The sequence below is a fragment of the Macrobrachium nipponense genome, chromosome 9, assembly GCF_015104395.2.
Source record: "Macrobrachium nipponense isolate FS-2020 chromosome 9, ASM1510439v2, whole genome shotgun sequence".
In the NCBI taxonomy this organism is placed as follows: Eukaryota; Metazoa; Arthropoda; class Malacostraca; order Decapoda; family Palaemonidae; genus Macrobrachium; species Macrobrachium nipponense.
The window spans coordinates 56428581-56455504 of NC_061110.1; the positions used below are offsets into that span (position 1 = coordinate 56428581).

Consider the following 26924-nt stretch of genomic DNA (forward strand, 5'->3'; position numbering starts at 1 on the left):
CAGAAGCCAGGTACTATGTTGTACCTCTAAGTAAATGGGGATACAATCCACAATGAAGTAAAATCCTGTACAAGTATATATATTATAAACTACAAGAGGATTTTACTTCATTGTGGATTGTATCCCCATATATATATATATATATATATATATATATATATATATATATATATATATATATATATATATATAATATATATAATATATATATATATAATTTTGGTATTTTTGGGTAGGCAAAATTCAAACATTCTAGTAATATTCAATCATTTATCTTCATTTTGAAACAAATTCAAAGTCTCTAGCACAATATTTCAATTTATGGTGAATTTCTGAAAAAAACTTTTACCTTCCCTTCGCTCGCGGATTCTCCGCTGCAAATCTCCGAAATGCTTACGTCACATTCTCGTAATATTTGTTCCATTTCATATTAGCTGATATATAGTTTTATATATGAAAATGTGCGCAATTTTGTGTAGAATACAACGAAAAATAATTGAAGGTCGTAGCTTTTCTTATTTTCAAAATATTTGCATATAAATCATGATAAATAGAAAAAAATCGACATAAAGTCAAATTTGACTACCAAAATGGTCGAAAACCGCAATTGTAAGCTAAAACTCTTACAGTCTAGTAATATTCAATCATTTATCTTCATTTTCAAACATATTCAAAGTCTCTAGCACAATATTTCGATTTATGGTGAATTTCTGAAAAAACTTTTTCCTTCCCTTCGCACGCGGATTCTCCGCCGCAAATCTCCGAAATGCTTACTTCGCATTCTCGTAATATTTGCTCCGTTTCATATCAGCCATTTCATAGATTTTTATACATGAAAATGTGTGCACTTTCATGTAGAATACAACAAAAAATAATTGAAGGTTGTAGCTTATCTCATTTTTGAAACATTTGCATATAAATCACAATAAATAGAAAAAAATAGACGTTCGGTCAACTTTGACTCTACCGACATGGTCGAAAAACGCAATTGTAAGCTAAAACTCTTACAGTCTAGTAATATTCAGTCCTTTATCTTCATTTTGAAACAAATTCGAAGTCTCTAGCACAATATTTTGATTTATGGTGAATTTTTGAAAAAAAAGTTTTCCCTACGTCCGCACGTGGATTCTCTGCTGCAAATCTCCGAAATGCTTACTTCGCATTGTCGTAATATTTGCTCTTTTTCATATTAGCCGTTTCATAGTTTTATATATGAAAATGTGTGCAATTTCGTGTAAAATACAACAAAAAAACAACCCATGGTTGTAGCTTTTATCAGTTTTGAAATATTTGCATATAAATAACGATAAAAAAAAAATTCGACATTCGGTCAACTTTAACTTGACCGAAATGGTTGAAAAATGCAATACTAAGCTAAAACTCTTACAGTCTAGTAATATTCAATCATTTATCTTCATTTTGAAATAAATTGGAAGTCTCTAGAACAATATTTTGATTTATGGTGAATATTTGAAAAAAACACTTTTTTATGTCCGCTCGTTACGAATTCATGCATCATTTTGTGATAATATTTTCTCTGTGTTGCTTTGATCGTTTTACGATGTGTTACATACCAAAATGATTGCAATTTAGTGTACAATACAACAAAAAAATTAACTCGTTAGCTTTAACCGTTTTGCTCACAGCGCGATTTGTATACAATTATATGTGAAATTTTTTTCCACTCTGTCATATATCCCAATATTTATATATGATAATGATATTTTTTTCATTTCTGATGGTTGCATACTAAACTTCAGGCAATGACAAAAAAAGGAGCCAAAAATGAACTCTTAATCTTGAAAAATAAGTGTGCTGTGATTTAAAAAAAAAAAAACAAAAAAAAAAAAAAAATTTCCGCTTCGGCGCTCACTCCCGAACCCAGCCGGCATACGGGAGACAATTTTTAAAATACCGCTTCGGCGTTTAAGGGTTAAGGTATTTTTACGGCACAATTTTTGCTTAACAACGCCGCAAGTGCCATTATGTCTAATAAGTACATACATTTGTAGAAATACCATTCAGACCATAAAGGTTATGCAAAAGATATTAAAAAGCGATCGATGTGTCAATAAAATGTGTATGAAAATGTATTATGTATAGCATATTTTCTATTTCTGCACATAAATATGATAAAAAGGCAGCTTTTAAAACTGCCCTCCACATTATCAGAGGATGTTTTTTCATATTCGTTCTTGTCCACCGCTGTCTATCGCTCTTCCGAAATTAGTTAAAAAGGGTGCAAATTTAGCATTCGATGTGTTGATTTTATAAATGTTCATGCTTGCATGTTTAAAATGTGTATGGAAATATATTATGTATAGGGTATTTTTATTTTTGAACATAAATACGATACAAATTAAGGCAGATTTTGTAACTGCCCTCCGCATTATCAGAGGATGTTTTTTCATGTTCATCCTTGTCCCCTGCTATTCTGAAAAACACATTTTACAAGGACTTCACATGGTATAATTTATCAATTTGGGAGCTAATTATAATTCATTTTGCTAATGAACCTTCAGCTTTTTGTTATAAGTTTTCATGCTTTTATGTTTTAAAATGTGTATAAAAAATGTATTTCAAGGTATTTTTTTTATTTATGTACATATGATACAGTGGCAGTACGCATGTATATTTGAAGTATTTGTAACAGCCCTTCACATGATGAAGGGAATAGGTTGTTCAGTCGCGCCAGAATAATAAAATTTTTATTTTTATCATTGAGTCAAGTTTCCATAACAAATTATATTTAAATTGTTGCATAAATTGATTTTAAAAGACAAAACTTGTGTATACATTTGATTTTGCAACACTGCAATTTGTTTTTTTTTTCATGGGATAGAAGTACAAATTATAATGTGCAACTCGGTCAATTTTCTACTTTGTTACACGAGCAAAAAATTGAGGCATGATCGTACGAGCTCGAGATGTTGCTGCTACTTAGATGGCAGGCATAGTGATGAAAATTAAGATAAGCAAAGATTGCCAAAGAAAAAGTAAATATACATCTTTTCCATAAATCTTTTAAAAAGTTATACATTACTTCACTGTATCCAATGATATTGTGTGTATTCTCATATTATTGTATTATAAAATACTACTAACATAGCGGTCAATGTTTTGGTTTGGAAATCAGCTGATGGTAAATACAAGTGTTTTGTCATATTTAACGCAATTCTGAGAGCATTTTCTTGCTTCTAGTTGACATAAACGAATATCTAGATACTTGAATTATATGAGACAAGGGAATTTTTCCTTATACGTGTTTTTAGGTGGAAATATGACTTGAATAAGTCTCGTGATTGTGAACTAATTTTTGTTTTTCAACAGATTACGTTGGCAGCATGTTTATTGGGTAAAACAATTACGTGATTCCGTTCACAATTTTCCTTTATATCATTGTAATATGAACTTTATGCTATTTATCTTTTATCGGCGTGAAAAACCATCAGTAAAATGTGTTCTCTCAAGCACAGTAGTTTTGATTAAAATGATTTTCAATAAATTTTCTCTACGGTTGTGTTTGATGGCATACGTTTACTGGAGTTTTATCCTTGTTGCCAATGCACGATAATGGTCATTAGCAGCTTGAACAGTTTTCTCAGCTTCAGCTACAACTAGGTTTAAATTTACGTAACAGTATATTTCCCTATTGATCTTTGATCTATAGTGAATAACGTCATTTATAACAACTATGGTTATTGTTTAATATAGTACGATGGTTTAAAAACAAGCCAAATGGAAGTTGTTGTTATCCAATTTGGTTGTACTCCTAAAAAAAGTTGTTTCTCGTTCGGTTGTTCATGGCTGTACACATTTATGCAATGAGTATAATGTTAAAACCATACTTTCATCATTCTCTTTTGCTGTTTTTGAACTCATTTAACTAGAAGATGGGATAAAGTTAGGCTACTGTAATTTGGTCTCTTGTAAAATTAGATTATCATAACTTGAACACCATAGCTACCTGTACACTGTATAAAAACCTTATTATATCTTTACATACTCTAGACACCCAAAGGATTAAAGATAGGTTTTTTTCACTTTACAGTATTTATAATACTATAATGTACTGTACAGTGCAACTGTACAGTAAATTCTATTGTACTATACTGCATAAATATAATTTTGCTTATGGCACCATTGCAGGATTATGGCGCTGTTAACTGGTCTAGTACTCCGAAAGAAGGTGTGCGGCAGCCGTAGACTTTAAAATCGCTATGCGTCGAAAATTGCTCAGCGTCAGCAACCAGGAACTGAACCCGCTGCTAAGCGAGGGCCGCCTGTACCTCCTAATCATACTTTTCACTTGGCACTCTAGTTCATTAAGGCGTCTCATTATAGTGACTCAATGTCTCCTCCAACACAGATGAATCTGCATTTACTTTTCCCTGTCACACAACAGATTCACTAATGCACGTATCTCTGAATCAAGAGGAAACAGGATTGTACTCTTACCTCTTAATATCCAGAGAAATTAACCAACTCTTTATTATTATTATCATTATTATGTAACCACCCAATTACTACAATCCTATTAAAAGCTCGATTCACCTTCACATATAACTGAAGACCAACATGTAAGAACAAACCTTGCAAATAATGAGCATCTAACCACTTCAGGACAATGGAAGGCTTTTACTGTGAAGATTTTGTTTTAAATCTGTCATGCTATTAGTCTTGAAAAATAGTGCTTCATATTACATTCTAAGCGAAAGCTAAATGGTACTTCATGTGGAACATCCACTGCTTCTTGTGACAAATATCAAATTTTAAAAAATAATAGCTTTGACTAAAAGAGAAAAAAACAAAGAGAGCATCTTAAAAAATATTTTCAATATTACATTCAGGAAAGTAACTAAATCAATATATACAGGACAAAAATCCAGATTCATTTCCAGTACATCTTTCATCTTCTAATATAAAATGTATGCTGAAAGTGATCAAATGTATCTAAATCATATACAAAATCCTTTTTTTGTGTATCTAATCAAAAAAAACTTTTCATAATGGCTGTGCTCTGTAGACTGTAACTGATAAGTTGCCACTACTGCACACCATTTTTCAATTTTTACATTAATACAAATCTGACCCTGGATGAAACATACTTTTCTCAAAAATAACTACTCCAGCAAGATTGCACACTACCTTCTATATCCACCTCTATAGCCACCTCGATAACCACCACCACCACCGCCACTTCCTCCTCCTCCACCACCACTACTATTACCACCACCATACCCATACCCATTTCCATAATTTCTGCCAAATGGATGATGAAATGGAGAATGCACTGGCCCGAGGTGAGGTGGGGGATGCAAGGGATGCCGTGGAGGTGGCGGTCCTGGGGGGTCATGCATCATTGGTGGACCTCCATTGCCTCCAACCATATATGCATTGTTGCCTTTATACCCACTTCCACCATTACTACCACCACTGCCACTGCCTTTATCCCAAAGTCGAATTAACTGTTCTCCAACAGAGCTTTCAACCTCCTGAAATCAAAATGTAATAGTTAAGTGATGAACACATTAATGAATTGCAATAGCATTAAAAGTAACTTTATAAAAATTAAATTTTCAACACAAACCCATTATAGTGTGTCCTTGACTTACAGGGCTTTTTCAGTACAATTAATGGCACTTTACAACGCCGTAACTTGATGTTGCATAAAGTTATGGCGCTTGGTTATGGCACTGTAAGTGCCGTAGAGCATCAAGTTAACAGTGCTTACGGCACTGTAACTTGATGCAACATTAAGTTATGGCACCGTAAGAGCTGTTAAGCGCAGTTGACGGCGAAAAACTGACTTATGGTGGAAATCAACTTAGTGCGGCGCTGGAACAGGTCCTGCAGTAAGTTGAGAATGCACTGTACTTTTACATAGACTATCTGTGTTGCATGAATCCTATGGACTTCAATTCTCAATAGTAAAGAATTGTAGAATATCTACTGGTTGCAGTATGTTGGCACAGACTCACATGGCTCCTAAAAGGTCCCTTGTGGCTGACTGATTCACCTCTTATACAATGTTTACAGCTGCTACAGAGCAATGAAGTTGGGGCAGACACTCTTCATTACAAATAAAAGGTTTACACGATTAAAAAAATTATTTGTTTCATTACTAATCAATAACTTTAAACATAACTGGAATGGCAATTTAGGTGGGAGGAATCTGAATTGCAGATCTCCTACAAGGAAGATGATGGACCTGAAGAAATGAGTGGGAACTCCTAGGAAGAAAAGTTAATAATCCACAGCTTCAGAAAGTGAATGGGTCAAAAAATGGATTGAGACCATGTTAGTAAAGTGTCTTGAAAATATTTGACTGACAAAAAATATGTAAAGAGCACGTACCCTTACTGAAGGGACTAACACTTTGTGACCTTGGAATTCCTTTGCTAAGTAGAAAGCACACAAATATAATGGTTAAGGGGACTGCTTAAAGGGTTGGGGAAGTAACATGCCTTTATGAATTTTTGTTCTTAAACACATTTTCATAATTCCATACATGAATTTTTTGGTAATAAAAGTTAACAGTGCCTTTGTGAATTTTTGTTCTTAAGCACATTTTCATAATTCCATTCATGAATTTTTTGGTAATAATGTGCTATTTCTGGAAAACCTTTTTAAATACATTTGGGACAATTTTTTTAACTGGCTTTAGGAAATGAAATTTGAAAATTTGCAGTTTCATTATGTTTTAAATGAGTTTACATTTAATAACTATTTTCATTTTAATCCCTCTAACCACAACTTCCTCATCCTGAGTTATAACAAGTTCTTAAAAGTTCCGAGCTCCCTCAATATGATTCCCCACAGGGATTACTAAGGGTTTTTTTGCAGTTACATTTGACTCTTAGTTGGACCTACTTTTTAGCCATATACTAGTATCTTCCATTTTACTGTCCTACATAACTAACTATTATTTCTCTCTCTGGTTTACCTTTTGAATCTACAAATCTCATTTAATTTCTGGATTCTTGAACCCTTGAGAGCTGGGCTAAAAATAAGCTGCACCCCAGGCCAGGTAGACTTTGAGGTTGGGCAATTTAAGAAAAAATACACCTATTGAAAGTGGAAGATATGCAAATGCACAAGGTGTAAGAAAAAAAATTCTGTAAAATTTTCCTTACCTTCTACAAGAATTTGAAAATGAATATGTACATATTTACAACCCCTTGTGGGCCCTCTTTTACAAGACAATTGTAAATTCTACCTATTTATACGTATTTTCTAATAAATAAATTGATTTTATTTTGTAAAATTATAACTACAGCTCATACAATATCAAAACAGATATGAATTAAAATCATTAACAAATTCTGAGTATGTATATTTGTTGTAAAATATTTATGTAAATTTACTGAGATCAAAGATGCAGTAACTTTTTTGGATTATATGTACATGTCTTTTCTAATATTTCTTTGCAAAATTACAATCATAACTGACATACTATCATAAAAGATAAGAACTAAAACCAACAGTAACCCCTGGGTGTATCTATGAGTAAATATGTAACAAGGCATCATGTGAGAGAGAGAGGCAGTATACTTGAGATCACAGCTAGCTCATGAGCTACCTTCTTCTTGATTTTAGTCAGTCTAAAAGTTGCCATCAGTGAATTTATGGGCTATAAAAGAAATGGAAACTCTTTCCTGCCCAATTCCTTCAAATCAATGGCCCATAATATTGATGCTCACCATGAGTGGATCCGTCCACCACCCAAAACCTGCTACTCATATGAGGGGATCCGTCCATAAAGGGTTAACCTGCAGTCCAACCATTCATTACCTCTTTTGATTGTCTTAAACACTGAATGGCTGAAAATACTCCACTATACATATTTGTCTTAATTCTAGGATTCATTCTAATATTTGCATAAAGATTATATTTGCCTAAATTCTAAGATTCACTCCTGGGGAGATAGAGACACTACATATAAGGGTGAAAGTATAACAAATGGACCTTGCATGTTGGAAGTCTACATCTTATCCACAAGTCTATGAAGAAAGCCCATCAAGTCACAATTCTTGGACAGAGTAACAGCCTCTATTGCTTAGCCTCACAGAAAAAATCCTGGGGTATGTCTTTGACATGACTCTGCTTGGAGGAAATGGTTGTCAGGTGCTGAAGCAGAAAGGGACACTGAAGGCTTCAATGCTCAGCCTGTCATTAAGGATATTATGTCTCTGGGCAAGTCCATGGACTTGGCAATCAGTGATGACAATGTGGAGGAGTTAGTGGAGCTGCACACAGCAAGCTCACCACAGAAGTTCTGCAGGACCTAGAGTGGGTGGAGCAGCAACAGATACTTTTCTCTTGAAAAGTATCATCTGATAGAGCTGTAGTGAAATCTGTAATGAACCTGCTGAATAACAATACGCACAGTATGGACCAAACTTCCTTTCCCCCTGGTCTGGGTTACTCGTGAATGTGGCTACATCGTACTCTTTCAAGTCCGCTGAGAATTGGGAAACTACCTTGGTGACAGTCAAAACTATTCCCTTTGAATTTAAGAAAGTGTTCAGTGGATTTGTATGAATTTTTATCATTCATTGTGTAATACATCATATTGTTATGCAATAGATAAAGAGTTCAAACTTCAACTGTTTGTTTTTAAAGGTAAGATTCTCTCTCTCTCTCTCTCTCTCTCTCTCTCTCTCTCTCTCTCTCTCTCTCTCGGTCTCGTCTCTCTTCTCTCGCTCTCGTCTCGCTCTCTCTCTCCTCTTCTTCTCCCCTCACCTTTCTAGTGATATATATTTTACTGTTGATAGGTTATGGAGGAGTGATAATGGTAATTTAAATTTGACAACGTCTTCGAGGGTTGCGTGAAAGAGAGAGAGAGAGAGAGCGCAAAATTGGTGGAAGGGTGAATGGGAGTGGTTTGATGGTGGACATAAGCATGTGTCTATTGTGGCAATCACCGAGTATATATCAATGGCAGTAGTGTGTTACGGTAGTTATAAGAAGTGAAGAGTCAGTAAGTTGGAAAAGATGGTGAGTCAGAAGTAGCCAGTGTTATTTGGTGTTTTCGTGGTTGATAGTGTTGGTGTTGGCAGTTTTTTGTGGTGGGTTGGATTTGTCGTGTTGTTTTCGAGCTGTTGGTGTTTGTTTGCGTGGTGATTGGGGTGTTTTCAGGTTGTTGTATGGTTTTGGTGTTGTCTGTCTTGGGTAGTGATGGTGAATACAAGTGTGTGAAGTTGTCTGTAGTTTTCATTGAACCAATTGTCCTGTGGGTAAAAAGTAATGTAAAGGGGAAAGTGTGGCTGTGGAAATTTTATCAGCTGGTACGATTCAAGTAACTGTGGGGAGCTTACTTGTTTTATGCTTGTGTGAGATTCTGTCACAAGGTGCTGCTAAAATGCATTAGAAGGTCATCTAATAGCAGCCATATCTATTTTATGATAGTTCAAATAAACTGTAGGTTCAAATAAATTAATCTATGAAATTTACGGCCGAAGCAGAGCGCCAGAAGTTTACCCTTACATTACATATGTCATTGGGAAAAGTTTGCGGTTTGCGATAAGCGGTTCTATTTTACTTTGTGAGAAGAAAACAACCAAGGCAGGCTAATATTCTTAGGTCTATTTTTCTGTCCCTTTTGAATCCTCAAAATAGCATTTGCTTATTATAAATATAAGCCTAAGTTTGTTGGTCTCACAGGCCATTTGTTAACCAATTACCCTAATTTAGGGTAGAAGTCATAAACATAAAGATTATCACTGTATGATAAGCAGATATGTTATTCATAAAGATTTTTAAAAAGAATAATTGTTACTGTCTAAATCATTATGATTTCTATGGTTCTCCATTAAAATGCCGCCTGTTTGTTAACATATTTCACAGTTTCATATAAAATATCTTGAAATTAAAGCATACGAGAATGAAACCATAAACAAATTTGAAAACATATCTTAGAAGTAAAAAGTGAGAGTCAGTGACAAAATGACAAATTTTCTAAGACAATTTGTATTTTTCATAGCTACAAACCTGAGGTCTTAACAATAGGATAATTTCTAGTGCCTAGCTGGATCCAGTAAAAAAGTAGATGAAAGCAAGGAATCTTGTGGTATCTGGCAACGCATGCGTAGATCGGGTGAAGAGTGGTCAAACGCCGAACATCTACGCCAGTCTTTCCCAACTCAGGATGACTTAACAAAAAGAGGGGCGGAAGAAGGAAAGGTACAGGAAAAAGAAGGATGCCAGCCATCTCACTCATTCTCTCATCCACACAATCATCTTAGGTAAGAAACAAAGGTGCCCCGTTAAGGGCAACTATGAGTTACACAACCTGTTGGGCAGCCACCACAGGACCCAGGGAAAATGTGTCCATAGATCTGTGGGCAATATCCTTAAGATAGAAAGAGGTGAACATGGACTGGCGTAACCAAGTACCAGCGCTCAGCACTCTATGTACAGCCAAGTTCTTTTGAAAGCCAAAGAGGGACCAATACCCCTAACGTCATGTGCTCTAGCCTGCACAAACGTGGCGATGGAATCATCAAGAGTCAAGTATGCCTGTCTGATGACTTCCCGTATCCAAAAAGAGATAGTATTCTTAGACACCTCTTTCTTCGTACAGCCTGTACTGACAAAGAGCCTACGGCAGCCTGGTCTAAGGTGCCGAGTCCTTTTAAGATTATAACGCAGGGCCTGGACAGGCCACAACAAAAGCTCTTGAGCATCACCACCCACAAAGTCAGTCAGTGAGGGAATGGAGAATGAAGCGAACCTGTCATTATGCACCGAGGGATTTTGGGTCTTGGCCACGAACTCCGGAACAAATTCGAAGGACACTGACTTCCAACCCCTGGTGTGCTTCACCTCATAACTCAGACTGTGGAGCTCTCCTACCCTTTTGGAAGATGCCAAAGCCAAAAGGAAAACTGTCTTGAAAAGTTCCCAGGAAGAGATGTCGATACCCTTCAGGTGTAACACCAAACTCAAGAGCCTCCCTGTAGCCTCTAATAGCAGACACAGACAAATGTTTCTCGTCTCTGAGGAAGGTTAAAAAGTCTGCTATTCACTGAATAGAGGTCGCGAGTGGAGAAAAACCCCGTTTACAACACCAATCACAGTAGATCGCCCATTTGCCCTGGTAAACTGCGGAGGTTGACTTCCTAAGACTGCTGGACATGTGCCCAGCTGGCTTCTGAGAAAAGCCTCTCTCTCGGAGGAGATAGTTGATAGCCTCCAACCGTGAAGAGACAGGGATTCTACCGAATAGTGAAACCTTTCTGCATGAGCTGACACAGGAGATGCCGCCAAGGTGGAATCTCCCTCGGAATCTCCGACAACAACGATAGCAGGTCTGGAAACCATTCTGCCTGAGGCCACACAGGGGCCACCAGAGTCATTTTGAGAGACTGTGAACCCAACAGCCTGTTTAGAACCTGACAGATCAAACAAAACGGAGGGAAGGCATACACATCCAAGTTGTCCCAGGGATGTTGGAATGCGTCTTCTGCCAATGCCAAGGGATTTGGGACCACTGAACAGAATACTTCCAGCTTCCTGTTGTAACGTGTAACGAAAAGGTCCAGCATGGGTCTACCCCAAATCTGGAAAAGCCTGTCCGCCACCACCTGATGAAGGGACCACTCTGTGCCTAAGATCTGATCCCGGCGAACGAGTTTGTCTGCGACCACGTTCCATTTCCCTGGGATATACCTGGCTGAAAGCTCTACCGAATTGTTGATTGCCCACTGGTGAAGCTCGATGGTCAAGGCATGAAGCTGCTGAGAAACTAGGCCTCCCTGTTTGTTCATGTAGGCTACCACCGTGGTGTTGTCCGACATGAGAACGACAGAGTGACCCTCTACCATCCCCCGAAACTCCTTCAGACCCAGGAAAGACGCCTTCAACTCGAAGAGATTGATATGCTGCAGCTTGTCCTCTAAACCCCAAATGCCTGAAGCGATGAGGCCGCCTAAGTGCGTGCCCCAACCTGCGAGGGAGGCGTCCGAGAACAGAAGGAAGTCCGGAGGGAGAGAATGCAAAGGGACGCCCTTCAATAGATTCTGGTCGTCCAGCCACCAACGAAGGTCTTCTCTCCCTTTTAAAGACAGTGAGACCATAAACAGGGGAGAGTCCCCCGCCGAAGACCAGAATTCCCCCAGTCTCCATTGCAGAGACCGAAGATGAAGACACCCATGAGGGACCAGCTTCTCCAGGGAAGATAGCACTCCCAGAAGAACCTGCCACTGATGAGCTGACTGATGCGACTTTGAGAGGTTGCGCACCACAGCTCATAACTTCTCCAATCTCTGATCCGACGGGAAAACTCTCACCACTGTCATATCGATGACCATGCCCAGGTAGAGAATCCTTTGAGTGGGTACGAGGTTCGACTTTTCCTGGTTGACTAATATGCCCAGGTCCAGACAGAACCGAAGAAGACGATCCCTGTCTTGCAGCAGCTTTTCCCTTGGAAACTGCCAAGACCAACCAATCGTCGAGGTACCTCAGCAAACGGATCCCCTGAGCATGGGCCCAACTTGACACGAGAGAGAAGACCCTTGTGAACACTTGAGGGGCTTTGGTCAACCCGAAGCACAAGACTTTGAACTCGAAGATCTTGTCCGCAAGAGAGAAGCGAAGGAACTTCCTGGACGTGGGATGAACAGGGATTTGGAAGTATGCAACCTTCAAGTCTATCGACAGCATGAAGCCGCCTTCCCTCACGGCTGCCAACACCGAGCGCGCGGGGTCTCCATCTTGAACCGTGCCTTCCTGATGAAGAGATTCAAGGTGGATAAGTCGATCTCAGGCCTCCATCCTGGGGACGGACGCACTACTTCCGCTATCGCATCCTTGTCCAGTATTTTCTGCACCTCCTCCTGAAGAGCCAAGAACTTCAGAGAATCTGGGGGATACATCTTCCCGAGATGCGGCTTGTCCGACAGAGGAGGAGAGAAGTCGAATGGCAACAGGTATCCCACCTGAAGGACATCTACCACCCACTTCTCTGCCCCGTAACACTGCCACTTGGCCCAGTGGCCAGCCAGGCAACCCCCCACCCGTGGCGCAGGAGAGGGAGAGGCGCCAAACCTACCGACGGCCCCCTTGACGGATGATCTCCTCGATTGCTGCTGGACCGGGGGGAGGAGGGGTGGCCAAACGTCTCCGAGGGCGGGGCTCTGATTTAGACACGGCTTGGTGCACCAGACGGTCCTTGGTGTCAGCCCGACGTTGGTCTATCGCATTGTCCAGTTCGGTCCGTGGAAACAAAAATTGCGATTCTAACAGGTCACCGTTCCTCAAGGCCAGCAAAGACTCGGTGTCGAGCGACCTCTCCATCCTAGACAAAGCCGCGTCCCTCCTAACCAGAAGAAGATTAGCCCATAAATTGGCACTGAGGTGAGCTAAATAAGAAAATGCTTTGCCCCCGGATTGCAAAAGACTGGCAAGCGAGGTGGCACTCACCAACCCATCAGGGGACCTGTCAGAAGCTATCTTGGCAATCACCACAGACCAGAGGTCCAGCCAAGAAACCGTCTGCAACATGGAGGCCGCCATAGATTCCAAGGCTAAGGCATCTTGCGGCGATAAGGACGGAGCCACTGACCTCACCTGTTCCAAAGTCAAACCCGGCTTCAGGCGAATGACGTCTGGGTTAAGGTAGCATGACAACAAAAATGCAGAGCTCATAGCATAGTACTTCCTATGTCTTGTGAGAGGTGGGGGTACGAGTTTGGTAGAGCCTCTAGAGCGAAGTGAACCGTCCCGGTCAGAAACAGAGGCGTTAACCTTCTGCAAGACCGACTGAACATGCCCCTGACAACAGCAGCTGGAGTGATGATTTGGGGTCCTGAGTAGCTCCCACCAAGGCTTCCAAGCAAGAAGGAGTGTAAGACGACCGATCCGGAGTCCTACTTTCCAAATTGTTGAACCCACGAATGAGATCAATAACCTCCGAATTGGAAGACAGAAACTCCTGCGTGTCCCCTTCTTCCTGCTCTGGCACCGGCGACCGATGACGAGAAGTATGTGTAGGCTCCTCTAACGCGATTTCTTCACCAAAATTCACAGAAGGGTTAGTAGGCAAACGGTCTGAAATCTCTACTAGCCTATCTGGGCTGGGTCCAAGCGTCAGCCTCCGAGACGGACCCACTGTAACATTAGGCACATCACTTACCTCAACAGGTGACTCCAGATGACCATAAACAGACACGGTCGTGGCGGCCTAATGTACGTGAGATGGGGGGGAAACTCGAGCACTCGAGATTGACGGAGAATCCCTTATAGTGGAAGACTTGGAAGCAAGCAAACACTCCAGCTGCACCACCTCCGTGCTCACTACCTTCGACCTCTTGACAGGTGCCTTCAGGTCTTTACGGCGACGAATAGGCCTGGGAGAAGAAGGAGCACGGACGGGGGAGGTTGCAACACGCTCGCGATGTGCAAGGATGGGGTGGGGTGGTTGCACGTACAAGGTTCGGCAGCGAAGCAACCCCTGCAGAACACACATCACTAACACTGCCCAAAACCATAGCACTCTTGGGAACACGTCCGTGCTGTTCCTCCCTCAGCGGCGAAGGAAGGGCAAGGTCCTTAGCCTTCCAATGCCTTATACGCCCACAAGGTGTAGAAGGGGAAGAAGGAGAGGGAGACAGCACCAGCTTCTTATGCGCACTCTTCTCGGAAGGCGGGGACGAAGCAACGCGTTTCCTACCAGTCCTCCCAACCGATAAGGCAGCCAACTGCACATCTAAAACAGAGTTCAGCCTCTGAAGCACAGCCTGGCATATGAGCTCAGACTGATGTGCCTGAGAAGGCTCCGAAGACAAGGAAGGGAGATGTTTCGAACTGGGCGGCAGAGATGATGTCACGGCTAAGAGAGGCGGCTCGGAGGCGACTGACTGGAGGATACGTCATGGATGAGAGTGACGTCACAAGCGGTGGTGACGTCATGACCTCCCCTCTGAGCGAGGAGGTAAGAGACACCACTGGCGGAGGAATACACAAAGATGGGCCCTGTGACGACAACAACGGGGCTGATGCCGCAGCATCACTCCGAGACAAGGCGGCAGCAGACACCGGCGGAGCAATACAAAATGGCCGACTGCTCCACCCGTGGAGACGAGGCCTGGAGAGGGGGGGGGGGGGGGGTGGATGGCCTGGCTGGACTGGGGAGGGGGGTGCGAGCCTCCTCAAAATGCGCTAGCAGCCCCCCAAGGACGGGGTACCCCCTAGCCCAAGCGTCTTCCAAATCGCCGCCATTTGGACGCCTCCGACTCTGGAAGAGAAGAGAATGCTGAAAAAACCTCACCCTTCTCGGGAACCGAAAAAAACTCCTGAAGAAGAGGGGGCTACATTACAAATAATACCCTGGTGACCTCCCGATACTTCCATCGACGAATCAATGGAAGAAAAGGAAAGAGAAGCAGGGGCAACGCTACTATGGGGGTTGACTACTGCGGAAGACGAAACATCGGGAATAGGAGCAAAACCCTCCCAAGAAGGAAGAATGGAGACTCTCCGATGTTCCCTCTTACCATAAAACTTTCTCCACTGCTCCAAAGGCCATGCCTGGCATTCCGTACAAGGATTCGTAATCGTACAAAAATTGGAATGACACCTACTGCAAGTGATGTGAGGGTCCATCGGTGATGAAGCCAAGAAACGAGAACACGGGAATCCAGGAATTCTGGGGCACCAACGCTGACGTCGAGAAGGAGCAGAAGCAGCCATAATAATAGGTAAAATCACACACAAACACACTAAAGGAACGAAATGGGCAAAAACCAGGAAAAAGGCCAAGAGAGGAAAAACCCAACTTTCGTCCCAAGGCGGTAAAGAAAGACTGACATAGATGTTTGGCGTTTGACCACTCTTCACCCGATCTACGCATGCATTGCCAGATACCACAAGATTCCTTGCTTTCATCTACTTTTTTACCGGATCCAGCTAGGTGCTAGAAATTATCCTATTGTTAATACAGAGGGTTTGTTTGTATATGAACAAACTATGTTATGCCGATTTATTTTAGATGTGCTATAGTTACCAAATGGAATCATGTCTCCTCAAAATTTAGATCTTCTAGATAATAGAAAAAATATAGCAATATACAAAACACATTTCCAGATTTCGTGGAGAAGGACACTTTTCGAGAAATACTCCAAAATCTAATCTCATTTTGAAAGAAATATATTATGACTCGAAATATATTATTACATGAATAGCAAGTGAATAAGGTAGCCTACTTACCAAAGAGTCGACTGTTAACTATGACTGATAACTGATTATGAAAGTTTTCTTTAGCAAATTACAAATATCTACTTTTAAATAGTTCACATGACTTAATATAATTTTCTATATGACAGTACTACAATTATTAGCAATGATAAGAAATGATTAAGTTAATATTTTATTGGCTTGAAAAGTAATAACAGATTTCAGATTAAAGCTTCACTCACTAACATCTGCATGGACATAGGAAGGAGATGCTATTGGCCTGCATGGGCAGTTGGTCTGTGTACCGCAGGATTTAAAATGTAAGATTTCTAGGCAGACAGACAGGGGTATCAAAGTCAACGTTTGCTTTGAAAAGTTACTGTTTAGGATCAAATTGGCCTTTGCTTGACAGTATGACAATTTAACTTCCGTGTTTGAAAATAAACAACCCAAGAAACTTAAACTGTATTGGTGAAAACAATAAAATCTGTTGACTGACTTGTGATTCATTATGTTTGTTGTCCCAATTCAAACAGAGTTAGAGACACCCCTCTCTTCATTCACAGTGAATACTTTAACTATCGGTAGACTTGAAAGAGTGCAACGTTGCCATATTCATGGTAACCCAGATCAGGGGAAGGGAGTTTTTTCTGGGACAGTACAATGACTCACTTTAGAAACATAACACAAGCAAAAACAAAAATCATTGAACAAGTTTTTAGTGTGACATAAACCCATAAAGAATAAGTGCTGTACAAACTATTCTGCTGATAGATGTGCCCTATGAGTCCTGTTACACTTCAGTTATGGAGATAATGACAGAATTGGGTGGACTATAACTGTAGGGCGACATTGGGAGCAACCTCTTGGAGCACACTAATGCTTCTCTTTGCACCCTGAGGCATCAAACCATGAAAAGATAAGAGTAGTCCTTACAGAAACCAAATACTAAGAGTTGCAATTGCAGCCAAGACAGTTCTAAAAGACTCAGGGAGTTTCCTCACACTCACTTCCAGGATAATGGTAAAAGTTAGGAGGAAGAAGAAGTAGAACCCCGAAGTAACTGACTCACCTGAGATTTTGCCTGTAGTACTGGTACCAGTGAGGTAGATATTTTGTCCATAATGGCACCAAACTACTGGGTAACCTTTCTAGCAGGAGCATTTTTTCCCAAGAACAATAAACATTGCCCATTCCTTTGTGTAGATGACAGATACTGTGATGACTTCATTCCTGCCAATGACTCACAATTCCCAGTAACTGCAAATTTCTGAAATTCTTCCCTCACATAACTGTTTTGAAGGTGTATAGTTTCTGTCGAAACAGAAAGTGGCTTCTGTGCTTTTGGCTACCAAACCAGCAAGAAGGATGACTGTTTCCTTCTGCAGTTTCTGCATTCCTACGGCCAAAAGAACCAAGTGCCATTCCATATTGGGAAAAGCAGCTACAGGCAGTCCCCGGGTTACGTCAGACTCAGCTTATGTCGTTCCAAGGTTACAATGCTCTTCAAATATATCCATAAAAATTACTTCCTGGGTTACAGCGCATATTCAGGGTTGACGTCACCAGTCTGACAGAAAAATTACTTCCTGGGTTACAGCGCATATTCAGGGTTGACGTCACCAGTCTGACAGAAGACTGAATTTTGACATGGCTCCAAAATGGCAGAACTGTCCAAAGTTGGAGGTTTTTTATGAAAAGCTTAATCAAAATGCATGTTATGTCATTTTTGAGACATCCAGAGGATTACAAGCAAAGTTTTCTTATGATTTTCAATGATGTCTCGGGTTATGCCATTTTTCAGCTTAATTTGTGGTGTAAGAATGTAATCCCTGTCATAACCCAGGGGACTACCTGTATTCTGAAATTCAACATTCCACCTCAATCACTGTCCATTTTGTAATCAAGGTGTTTTTTAACAAACTACAAATGGATTCACATTGAGGTGCAACACCATGGGCTGTCAGAACTAGCAGTACGGAAAAAACAGAAACCCATGAAAAATGGTAAAACAGATACTATCTGTTAGACAAGAAGAATGCATGCTGGGATAAAATGGACTGACTTGGCTACAAGTAGTATGTGACTATGACAACTGGTTAACCATTTAACGCCGATTGGACGTGTTGGGTGTCGATTGGACGTATGGTACGTCAATATAAAAGTTTTTTTTTTTTAAATTCGTGGAAAAATAGTTAAAGGCCTACTAGGCGACAACTTTTGAATCACGCGCCTTGGGGGTTGCTGGGAGCTCACGGATCAATGCTTTGTTTTATTTACAATCGTTACGTAGGCGCGCAAGCTCAAATTTCTTTCTTATCGCACTAAAAAGTATCAGCGACACACTTCAGAAATTATTTCGTCACTTTGACATAATTTTTGCACCATTTTAAATTAGCCGTTACATGGAGTATTATATATGAAAATGTGAGCAATTTCATGTAGAATACAACAAAAAACAACTCATGGTTGTAGATTTTACCAGTTTTGAAATATTTTCATATAAATAACGATAAGTGCAAAAATTTCAACCTTCGGTCAACTTTGACTACCGAAATGGTCGACAAACGCAATTGTAAGCTAAAACTCTTATATTCTAGTAATATTCAATCATTTACCTTCATTTTGCAACAAATTGAAAGTCTCTAGCACAATATTTAGATTTATGGTGAATTTATGAAAAAAAACTTTTTCCTTACGTCCGCGCGGTAACTCTTCCGAAAAAATCATAAATTTTTTCATCCGATTGTCTTAATGTTTGCACCATTTTAAATTAGCCGTTACATAAATTTTTATATATGGAAATGTGTGCAATTTCATGTAGAATACAACTAAAAACATCCCATGGTTGTAGCTTTTATCGGTTTTGAAATATTTTCATATAAATAACGATGTGCCAAAATATCAACCTTCGGTCAACTTTGACTCGACCGAATTGGCCAAAAATTCAATTGTAAGCTAAAACTCTTATATTCTAATAATATTCAATCATTTACCTTTATTTTGCAACAAATTGGAAGTCTCTAGCACAATATTTCGATTTATGGTGAATTTATGAAAAAAAAAAAACACATTTTCCTTACGTCCGCACAGTAACTCTTCCAAAAAAAAATCAGCAATTTTTCGTCCGATTGTCGTAATGTTTGCACCATTTAAATTAGCCGTTACTTAAAGTTTTATATATGAAAATGTGCACAATTTTATGTAGAATACAACAATAAACAACCCATGGTTGTAGCTTTTATCAGCTTTGAAATATTTTCATATAAATCAGAATAAGTGCCAAAATTTCAACCATCGGTCAACTTTGACTCGACCGAAATGGTCGAAAAACTCAATTGTAAGCTAAAACTATTACATTCTAGTAATATTCAATCATTTACCTTTATTTTTCAACATATTGGAAGTCTCTAACACAATATTTCGATTTATGGTGAATTTATGAAATAAACTTTTTCCTTACGTCTGCGCGGTAACTCTTCCAAAAAAATCATAAATTTTGTAGTCTGATTTTCGTAATGTTTGCACCATTTTAAATTAGCCGTTACATAAAGTTTTATATATGAAAATGTGCGCAATTTCATGTAGAATACCACAACAAACAACCTATGGTTATAGCTTTTATCAGTTTTGAAATATTTTCATATAAATAACAATAAATAGAAAAAATTCGTCCTTCGGTCAACTTTAACTCGACCGAAATGGTCGAAAACTGCAATTGTAAGCTACAACACTTACAGTCTAGTAATATTCAATCAATTACCTTCATTTTGCAACACACAGGAAGTCTCTAGCACAATATTTCAATTTATGGTGAATTTTTGAGAACAGCTTTTTTAACGTCCGCGCATTACGAATTCATGCATCATTTTGTGATAATGTTTTCTCTGTGTTGCCTTGATCGTTTTACAATGTGTTATACACCAAAATGATTGCAATTTAGTGTACAATACAACGGGAAAAAATTAACTAGTTAGCTTTAACTGTTTTGCTCCCAGTGCGATTTGAATACAATTATATATGAAATTTTGTTTTTGCGCTATCATATATCCCATTAGTATTTATATATGATAATGATATTTTTTTCATTTCTGACAGTTGCATACTAAACTTCACGCAATGACAAAAAAAAGGAGCCAAAAATGAACTCTTAATCTTGAAAACTAATCGTGCTGTGATTTAAAAAAAAAAAAAAAAAATTCCGCTTCGGCGCTCACTTCCAGACCCCGCCGGCATACGGCGTTAAAGGGTTAAGAAACAAACTCAGTGAGTGACGCTCTTTTAAATGATAATATAATTATGTGTCATCCCTTTAATTATGGTTAAATTAAAGGTACTATTGACATCTGGGTAAGTGGTAAGCTCAATGGCTGGTATACATTAAAACAAGAGGTACTAAAATAATAACACAGCATTTGCAGACTTGGGTATTATATACTGAAAGCTAGCCTGGCAAATCTAATTGAAAATATGCCAAATATACAAGCTATATTGGGAGGTACTATATTTAAAATTTTATTAACTATCAGTATTATTGACACAGCCTACAGTTTTATTGATCAACAAAAGCTTTGTCAATGATGTTACGACATTCATGTGTTGTCATGTGCTATTAACAGGATTTCTACAATAATGTTTCAATACATAGTAATGTTACTGTAATCTGTTCAAGAGTAGGCAGTCCCGTTATCAGCAGGCTCAGTTATAACTGAAAAACTTTGACAATAGTAGTCAAACACATATCTAGCTCCCTAATCTATAGGTAGCTTTATCATGATAATAATGGCATAGTAAGTTTATCATGATAATTAAGGCCTGAACTTGAATTAGACATCAAAATTTTTAGGTTCTATTCATATGCCTGCACATACAGTTATCAATTTGTCACTGAATTCAAATATTACTAAAAAACAACAGTAACTATATTTGGCCTCTGAAAATCATACTATACTATACAGAGGAGATATAATAATTTGTTATAAGTGGAGTAAGCTATGGAATTTTAAAGATGATGACCATCCACAACAATGTCTTGGCAATGTAAAGTACCCACTACAGCGCCAACTTTCTCCAAAAATTAAGAGATATTAGGCATAATCAATCAGAGGTAACACTTACAAGTCTGCATCATAACTGATAAGACTATTTTGGCTACACAGCATGTAAAACATAATAGTACTCTTTATATCACATAACATAATATTACTCTTTATATCTAGCAAAATACAATAATACAGCATGCATACTACCAAATAAGTTTGGTAGTTACTGACATCTGAAGATTAATACAATGAAAATTACTGATAGTAGCTTGCTTGTATAGAATTCCAGTTTTAGTACCTGAGAGGGTTTAGTCCAAGTGAATACTATCATCACAAAATAATTTTTTTCAGTAAGCTAATATATACAAATAATTTCTTGAAAAAATTACCTGACCATCTCTGCACATATGAACTTGCATGTTGTCATTGTAAGGATTGTATAGCCGCCTGGCTTGATGGAAACTCACATTCCATTTCTTCACCCACTCAATCTGGCAAAATATAAATAGAATGACTTCACACACAGAATTTTTACGTGTCATATCATGAAATAAATATTGCATGACTTTTGTCAGCTTTTATAATCATGAGGATGAACAAATCATGAAAATTAATTTTATTGAAGCAAGATCATGTGGCGATAACTTTCAAAACTCATGGAGACTTCATCAGCAAACCTCTTTGATCACATCACAGAGTAAGTGATAATGTTTGAGGAAAAAAGATCTGTATATATGTATAGTTGGTCAGCATATATTTTAATACCCATTTCTGGCATAACTATATTATCTAACTTACAAATACTCATTTCTAAATTTATCTCAAGTTAGACACTCGTAAAACACTGAATTGCAGCTATTTTCTGGGAAATTTATGACAAATTAATTGTAAATCTTAAAGTAACTTCTAAATTAATTACAAGTAATATCCATGATACGACACATCACATTACCAATCTGTTGTACTCAAAACCTTGACCACAATACTATTATTAATCTCTTGCTTTGCAATAATTTTACAATGAAGCTAAATAAAGTTTACACAATTCTTCTATGACACCAAGCACCTATGGCAGATAGAAATGGAACATCTGAAAAATCTATGACATTTAGACAGTCACTCTTAAAACTTCTTTTGAAGCAAGAATGAGAAATTGTAAAACAGGTTTTGACTTAGGAAAAACCTATTTTTGGTAATTGCTGTCTTGTCCTCAAGCATTACCTTTTCCAAGGACTATCCAGAACTCCATGGTGACCAGACTAATGTTAAAGAATTCTCAAAACTGGTCTTGTGGCCAGGTATTATGTTGTAATGATAAACATTATAATATGTGATAGAGTATAAAGGCACTCCCCGGTTATCAGCGGACTCTGTTAATGGCAATCCTGTTTTATAGGGGTTGTCTAGCTCCATAAAATCAGCGATTTATGGCACCATAACGCGCCGAGTTCCGATTATCAGCGCCATAACCTTATGGTGCCGACAATAGATAATGACAACGCAAGCACCATAAATCTCTGTTTCAGTTAATGGTGGTTTTCGCTTAACAGCCTGGCCGAGAACAGAACCCCCGCCAATAACTAGGGACTGCCTGTAAATGGATTCAGGATAAGAGCAAACTTTCTATTACCCTCAGCAAATGCTAAAACCCAGTTTTCCTGCATCAAAAGCTGCAAGAAGAAGAAGTGGTTATACGCATACGCAATGTCATATTGTTTACATGCAACCAAAATCTGACCAAGCCACCATTCCTTTCAGTTGGTCAATGCAGGATGATCCCTTACCCATATCCCATGTCTTTTCATCAGGGAAATCAATGAAGTTAGAGGGTTTTAAGGACACAACAGCAACTACCAAAATTATGCTTTTCCTATGTCAAAAGCCTGTTTTTTGATAGTATAGTTGCTGTCTCATCCATCCTCAGGAGCTTTACAAAGAAACTGACAGGTGACGAAAAGAGAGCTCTTGAATTTTAATCCCAACTACTCAAAACATTTTTGGTCCTGGGTCTACCCACTAGTTTCAAGGCGCCATTCTTTATTCCAAATACCTTTAGGTTTGGTAGTGAAGAACAAGAAACTAAGTGCGAACTCATGTTTTTTAAGGTGGAGTTCTGCAGTGACTTATCTAAGCATGCTGGGTAAGGTTGCAGTATTGTCAAACCTTCCCCAGGGATAGTCAACATACCCACTTGTTAGGAAGAACCAGGGTTTGCCGCTGTAGCACCTATGGGTCAAGACTATCCATGACACCTACCGATACACCGTGTAGTTGAATTTGTTCGAGCTTGTTGCTAGTGTAGAAAAAAACAGACCTTTAGGGATATCTGCTGTGACCTCTAAGTAAACCTTAAGTGCTTGAACTGAGCATAATGCTTTGTCTGATAATTCTAGTTTACTTTGAATAGGAGATTTCCTTCTTAAAGGAATCCCATTCTTGGCCAGGAATGACAGTCCAGAGGACAATAATAGTTGATGGTCAGCTGTTTGCATGACGTATTGTTCCCGCCTAAGAGCCCATTTTGCTAATAAGAGCTCCTGATGCTATTGCAATAAAGATTGCATATTTTAGCTTGTGAGTTATGGCTGTATCGAGTCCACTGAATTAAGGGGCTGATCAAAGTCTCAGCACCTTGTTCAGGGACCAAGTAATTGTAGAGCGGATCTTTGTAGTGCAAGGAACGCAGAAGGGAAGTGACAACTTCTATACTAGAGTCAAATCACGAAATCATAAAACAATGGTTTCATTAATGCTGCCTTGTATTCCAAGATTGTTGTAACTGCAAGGCATTTGTCTTGAAAAGGGATAAGTTTTAAAACTGTTTCCCTAGAATTTTTGACTGGGCTCTCAGTATGGAAATAAAGTAACTATATTTCCATACATGCTGGTATTACCAGACATATGAAGTGTGTAATTTTTTGCAATAGGTACCTAGCAATGTTGGGCAAGTAATTTTTATGGTACAGATAATATTTAAGAAAATCCACCTGTGGAGGTCTTCACTTAGAAAGGAAGATCGTTAAACGACTTTCTGGGCTCAGTTCGTGTCGCTGCGCGAAATAATCCTTTAGTTTATTATTTCTAAGGTAAATTAGCTAACAAATACCAGAGAAAAAACAAATCAAAGAAGATGTCAGAATAACTGACTCGCTCACCCAAAATAAAGAAGGGTGTCGGTATGGTAACTGGGGCGAGTGAGACCACTACCACGAACTTCTTGCCATTTAGAATTCTCCTATATCAAAATTCTCTACGAGAGAGCCGACCCACAGATCGGGGCGGCAACTACTACTACTACAACCCACGCCATGCCGATCACCGTGCCTCTGGTGGTCATCCTTCAAGTTAGCGGACATTCTCCCACACGTGTTTTCGTTTCGCTCTCTGTGTTTTAGGATTATCCCTACCATTTTTGCAAGATGGAACGTGCAGCAATTGCAGCAGCTAAGTTAAGTGTCCTACACAGGTTTGGATCTAGTTTCGTTCCATCCAGGTGCCGTTTTTTAGGTATAGATATGGGTTCCCGGTCTGGAGCATGGCGGCATGGTCCCGCCTCATGGTCGGTTAGGTTCTCGGTCCCCATACCTGGAACCTTTCCCCCTTTTATTATTCACGTGTGGCTCATGTCCTATTATTTCATTTACGTATGCTGTTTTACATTGTTTAGGGGATATAGCCTACCCCTGGTTTTAGGTCATGCATGCATGTCTTCTACCTCTTGTAGGCATTAGAGTGTTTCTTGTCCAGACCCTAGCCATTCCTCTTCGTATCGGCTTAGGCTAGCTCTGAGTGATAGACTTTCTTATTTTCTCCAATCTTGTGCTAATTCTCTGGTACTATTTCGCACAGCGACACGAACTGAGCCCAGAAAAAGGATTTTGATGTAGGAAAAAAATCATTCTGGGCGATTTGGTTCGGTGCGCCCAGCGAAAATCCCACCACTATCCTACCCTGCCGCCAAGATTGCCTGCTAACTTCAGGATGGCCACCAGAGGCACGGTGATCGGCATGGCGTGGGTTGTAGTAGTAGTAGTTGCCGCCCCGATCTGTGGGTCGGCTCTCTCGTAGAGAATTTTGATATAGGAGAATTCTAAATGGCAAGAAGTTCGTGGTAGTGGTCTCACTCGCCCCAGTTACCATACCGACACCCTTCTTTATTTTGGGTGAGCGAGTCAGTTATTCTGACATCTTCTTTGATTTGTTTTTTCTCTGGTGTTAGCTAATTTACCTTAGAAATAATAAACTAAAGGATTATTTCGCTGGGCGACACGAACCAATCTCCCAGAAATAGATTTTTCCTACGTCAAAATCCTTTTTCTCTCCTATTGACTCGGATAAAACAGCGGACAGTTTTGGAATTTATCTCTTCATCCGCTGTTAAAGTAATAGGAACCAATGCCTGCTTGGCTGCTTTGGGGCTATTAAGTAAGCTATTCCTTGGTAGGTTAGGGAGTTTGCTCCACACCTTCAAAACCTGGAACAATGGAGGAAAAGGGTATATTGTCCTCCATCTGTTCCTGTGTTGCTGTTGCTTGCCTGGCAGTTTGTGATTCTCACTATGTGGCAAATAGTAGGTCCACTTTCACTTGTGGAAGCATGTTGGCTATTTTCTGAAAAAAGAGTAGTTGTCTAACTGCAATCTGTTAAGGCTGTCGTTTTCCTTGATAGGGCATCTACTATTACATTGAGACTGCCTGTGAGGTGAATTGCAGACAAGTATCACTTCCTTGCTTGCCCCATCGAAGGATGGCAAGCATCACCATATTGAAAGGACATATCACCCCAACCTCTTAATGTAAGACACTGCAGTCACATCATCTAGACCAACCAAATGTCGCTTTTCTGGAGGTTGAGTTTTTTCAGGGACAAAAAGAGCCATCAGCTCCAGGAAATTGATACGACAATTCCTCAGAGGAGCTGAATGCCTCCACGCCACCTGACATTCCTCCCAACTTGTCAACGAGGTGCGTGTATTGTCATTCATACAGACTGAGGAGTCAGGGTGACCTGTATTGCCAGAGATTCCTTCTGGGATCAAAGCAGAAGTATCTCCCCGACTCTTTTAGTCTTTTGATAAGGTCAGTCTTGCATCTTGTTTGTTGCATGCAATAGCTAGAATTTGTTCACATTCATTTGTTTTAATCTGTGTATTTGATCTATTATTGCAAGAAGCCTTTCATACATTCTAATTGCCATTGGAAACTCTAAGCTGTGCAAGGCACATTTTGAGGACATGCCTTATTCTGTTTTGAGTATGATGGGGAGAAACAATGACCCATAAAAAGTATCCCAACACACTTCCAGCTACTGAAAGTGTCTCCTGGGTGTGAGGTGGGATTTTGCCAATTTATCATAAAACCTTTTGAAGGTAGTCAGTTAACCACTGCTCTTAGATTTTTCAAGCACACTTTTCTTGTGGGCCCCCAGATCGATCAGTCGTCAAGGTGGGTTATTAGATGTACAATTTCTGATTTCTCAAAAAACTACCATTATCTTAGGGCATGACTTTGAATCTGTACATGTCTTTCCCTATCTGGAGCCTTAGGAAGGGGCAGAAGGGAACAGCGACCGGGATGTGCCAGTATGCATCTTTCATATCTTTAGTTGTCTAAGTCCCTTTTAGTACAACTGAACACACGAGGGCAATGGTAGTTATATTTGGAAAATTTGGCAAATAACATGCTTGTTCAATGTTGATAGGTC

At 39.4% G+C, this 26924-nt stretch overlaps 1 protein-coding gene across 1 annotated transcript in view; it reads right to left on the reverse strand.

Annotated features, from left to right (window-relative positions):
- Nucleotides 1-4816: 4816 nt before the first annotated feature.
- The window catches only part of LOC135218331 (3'-5' RNA helicase YTHDC2-like), a 789914-nt gene continuing 767806 nt past the window's right edge, over nucleotides 4817-26924 (reverse strand). Inside the window, 2 exon segments of the mRNA XM_064254560.1 lie at nucleotides 4817-5495; nucleotides 21611-21712. Of these exon segments, the coding sequence (XP_064110630.1) occupies nucleotides 5145-5495; nucleotides 21611-21712 (453 nt within the window). The 3' untranslated portion in view covers nucleotides 4817-5144.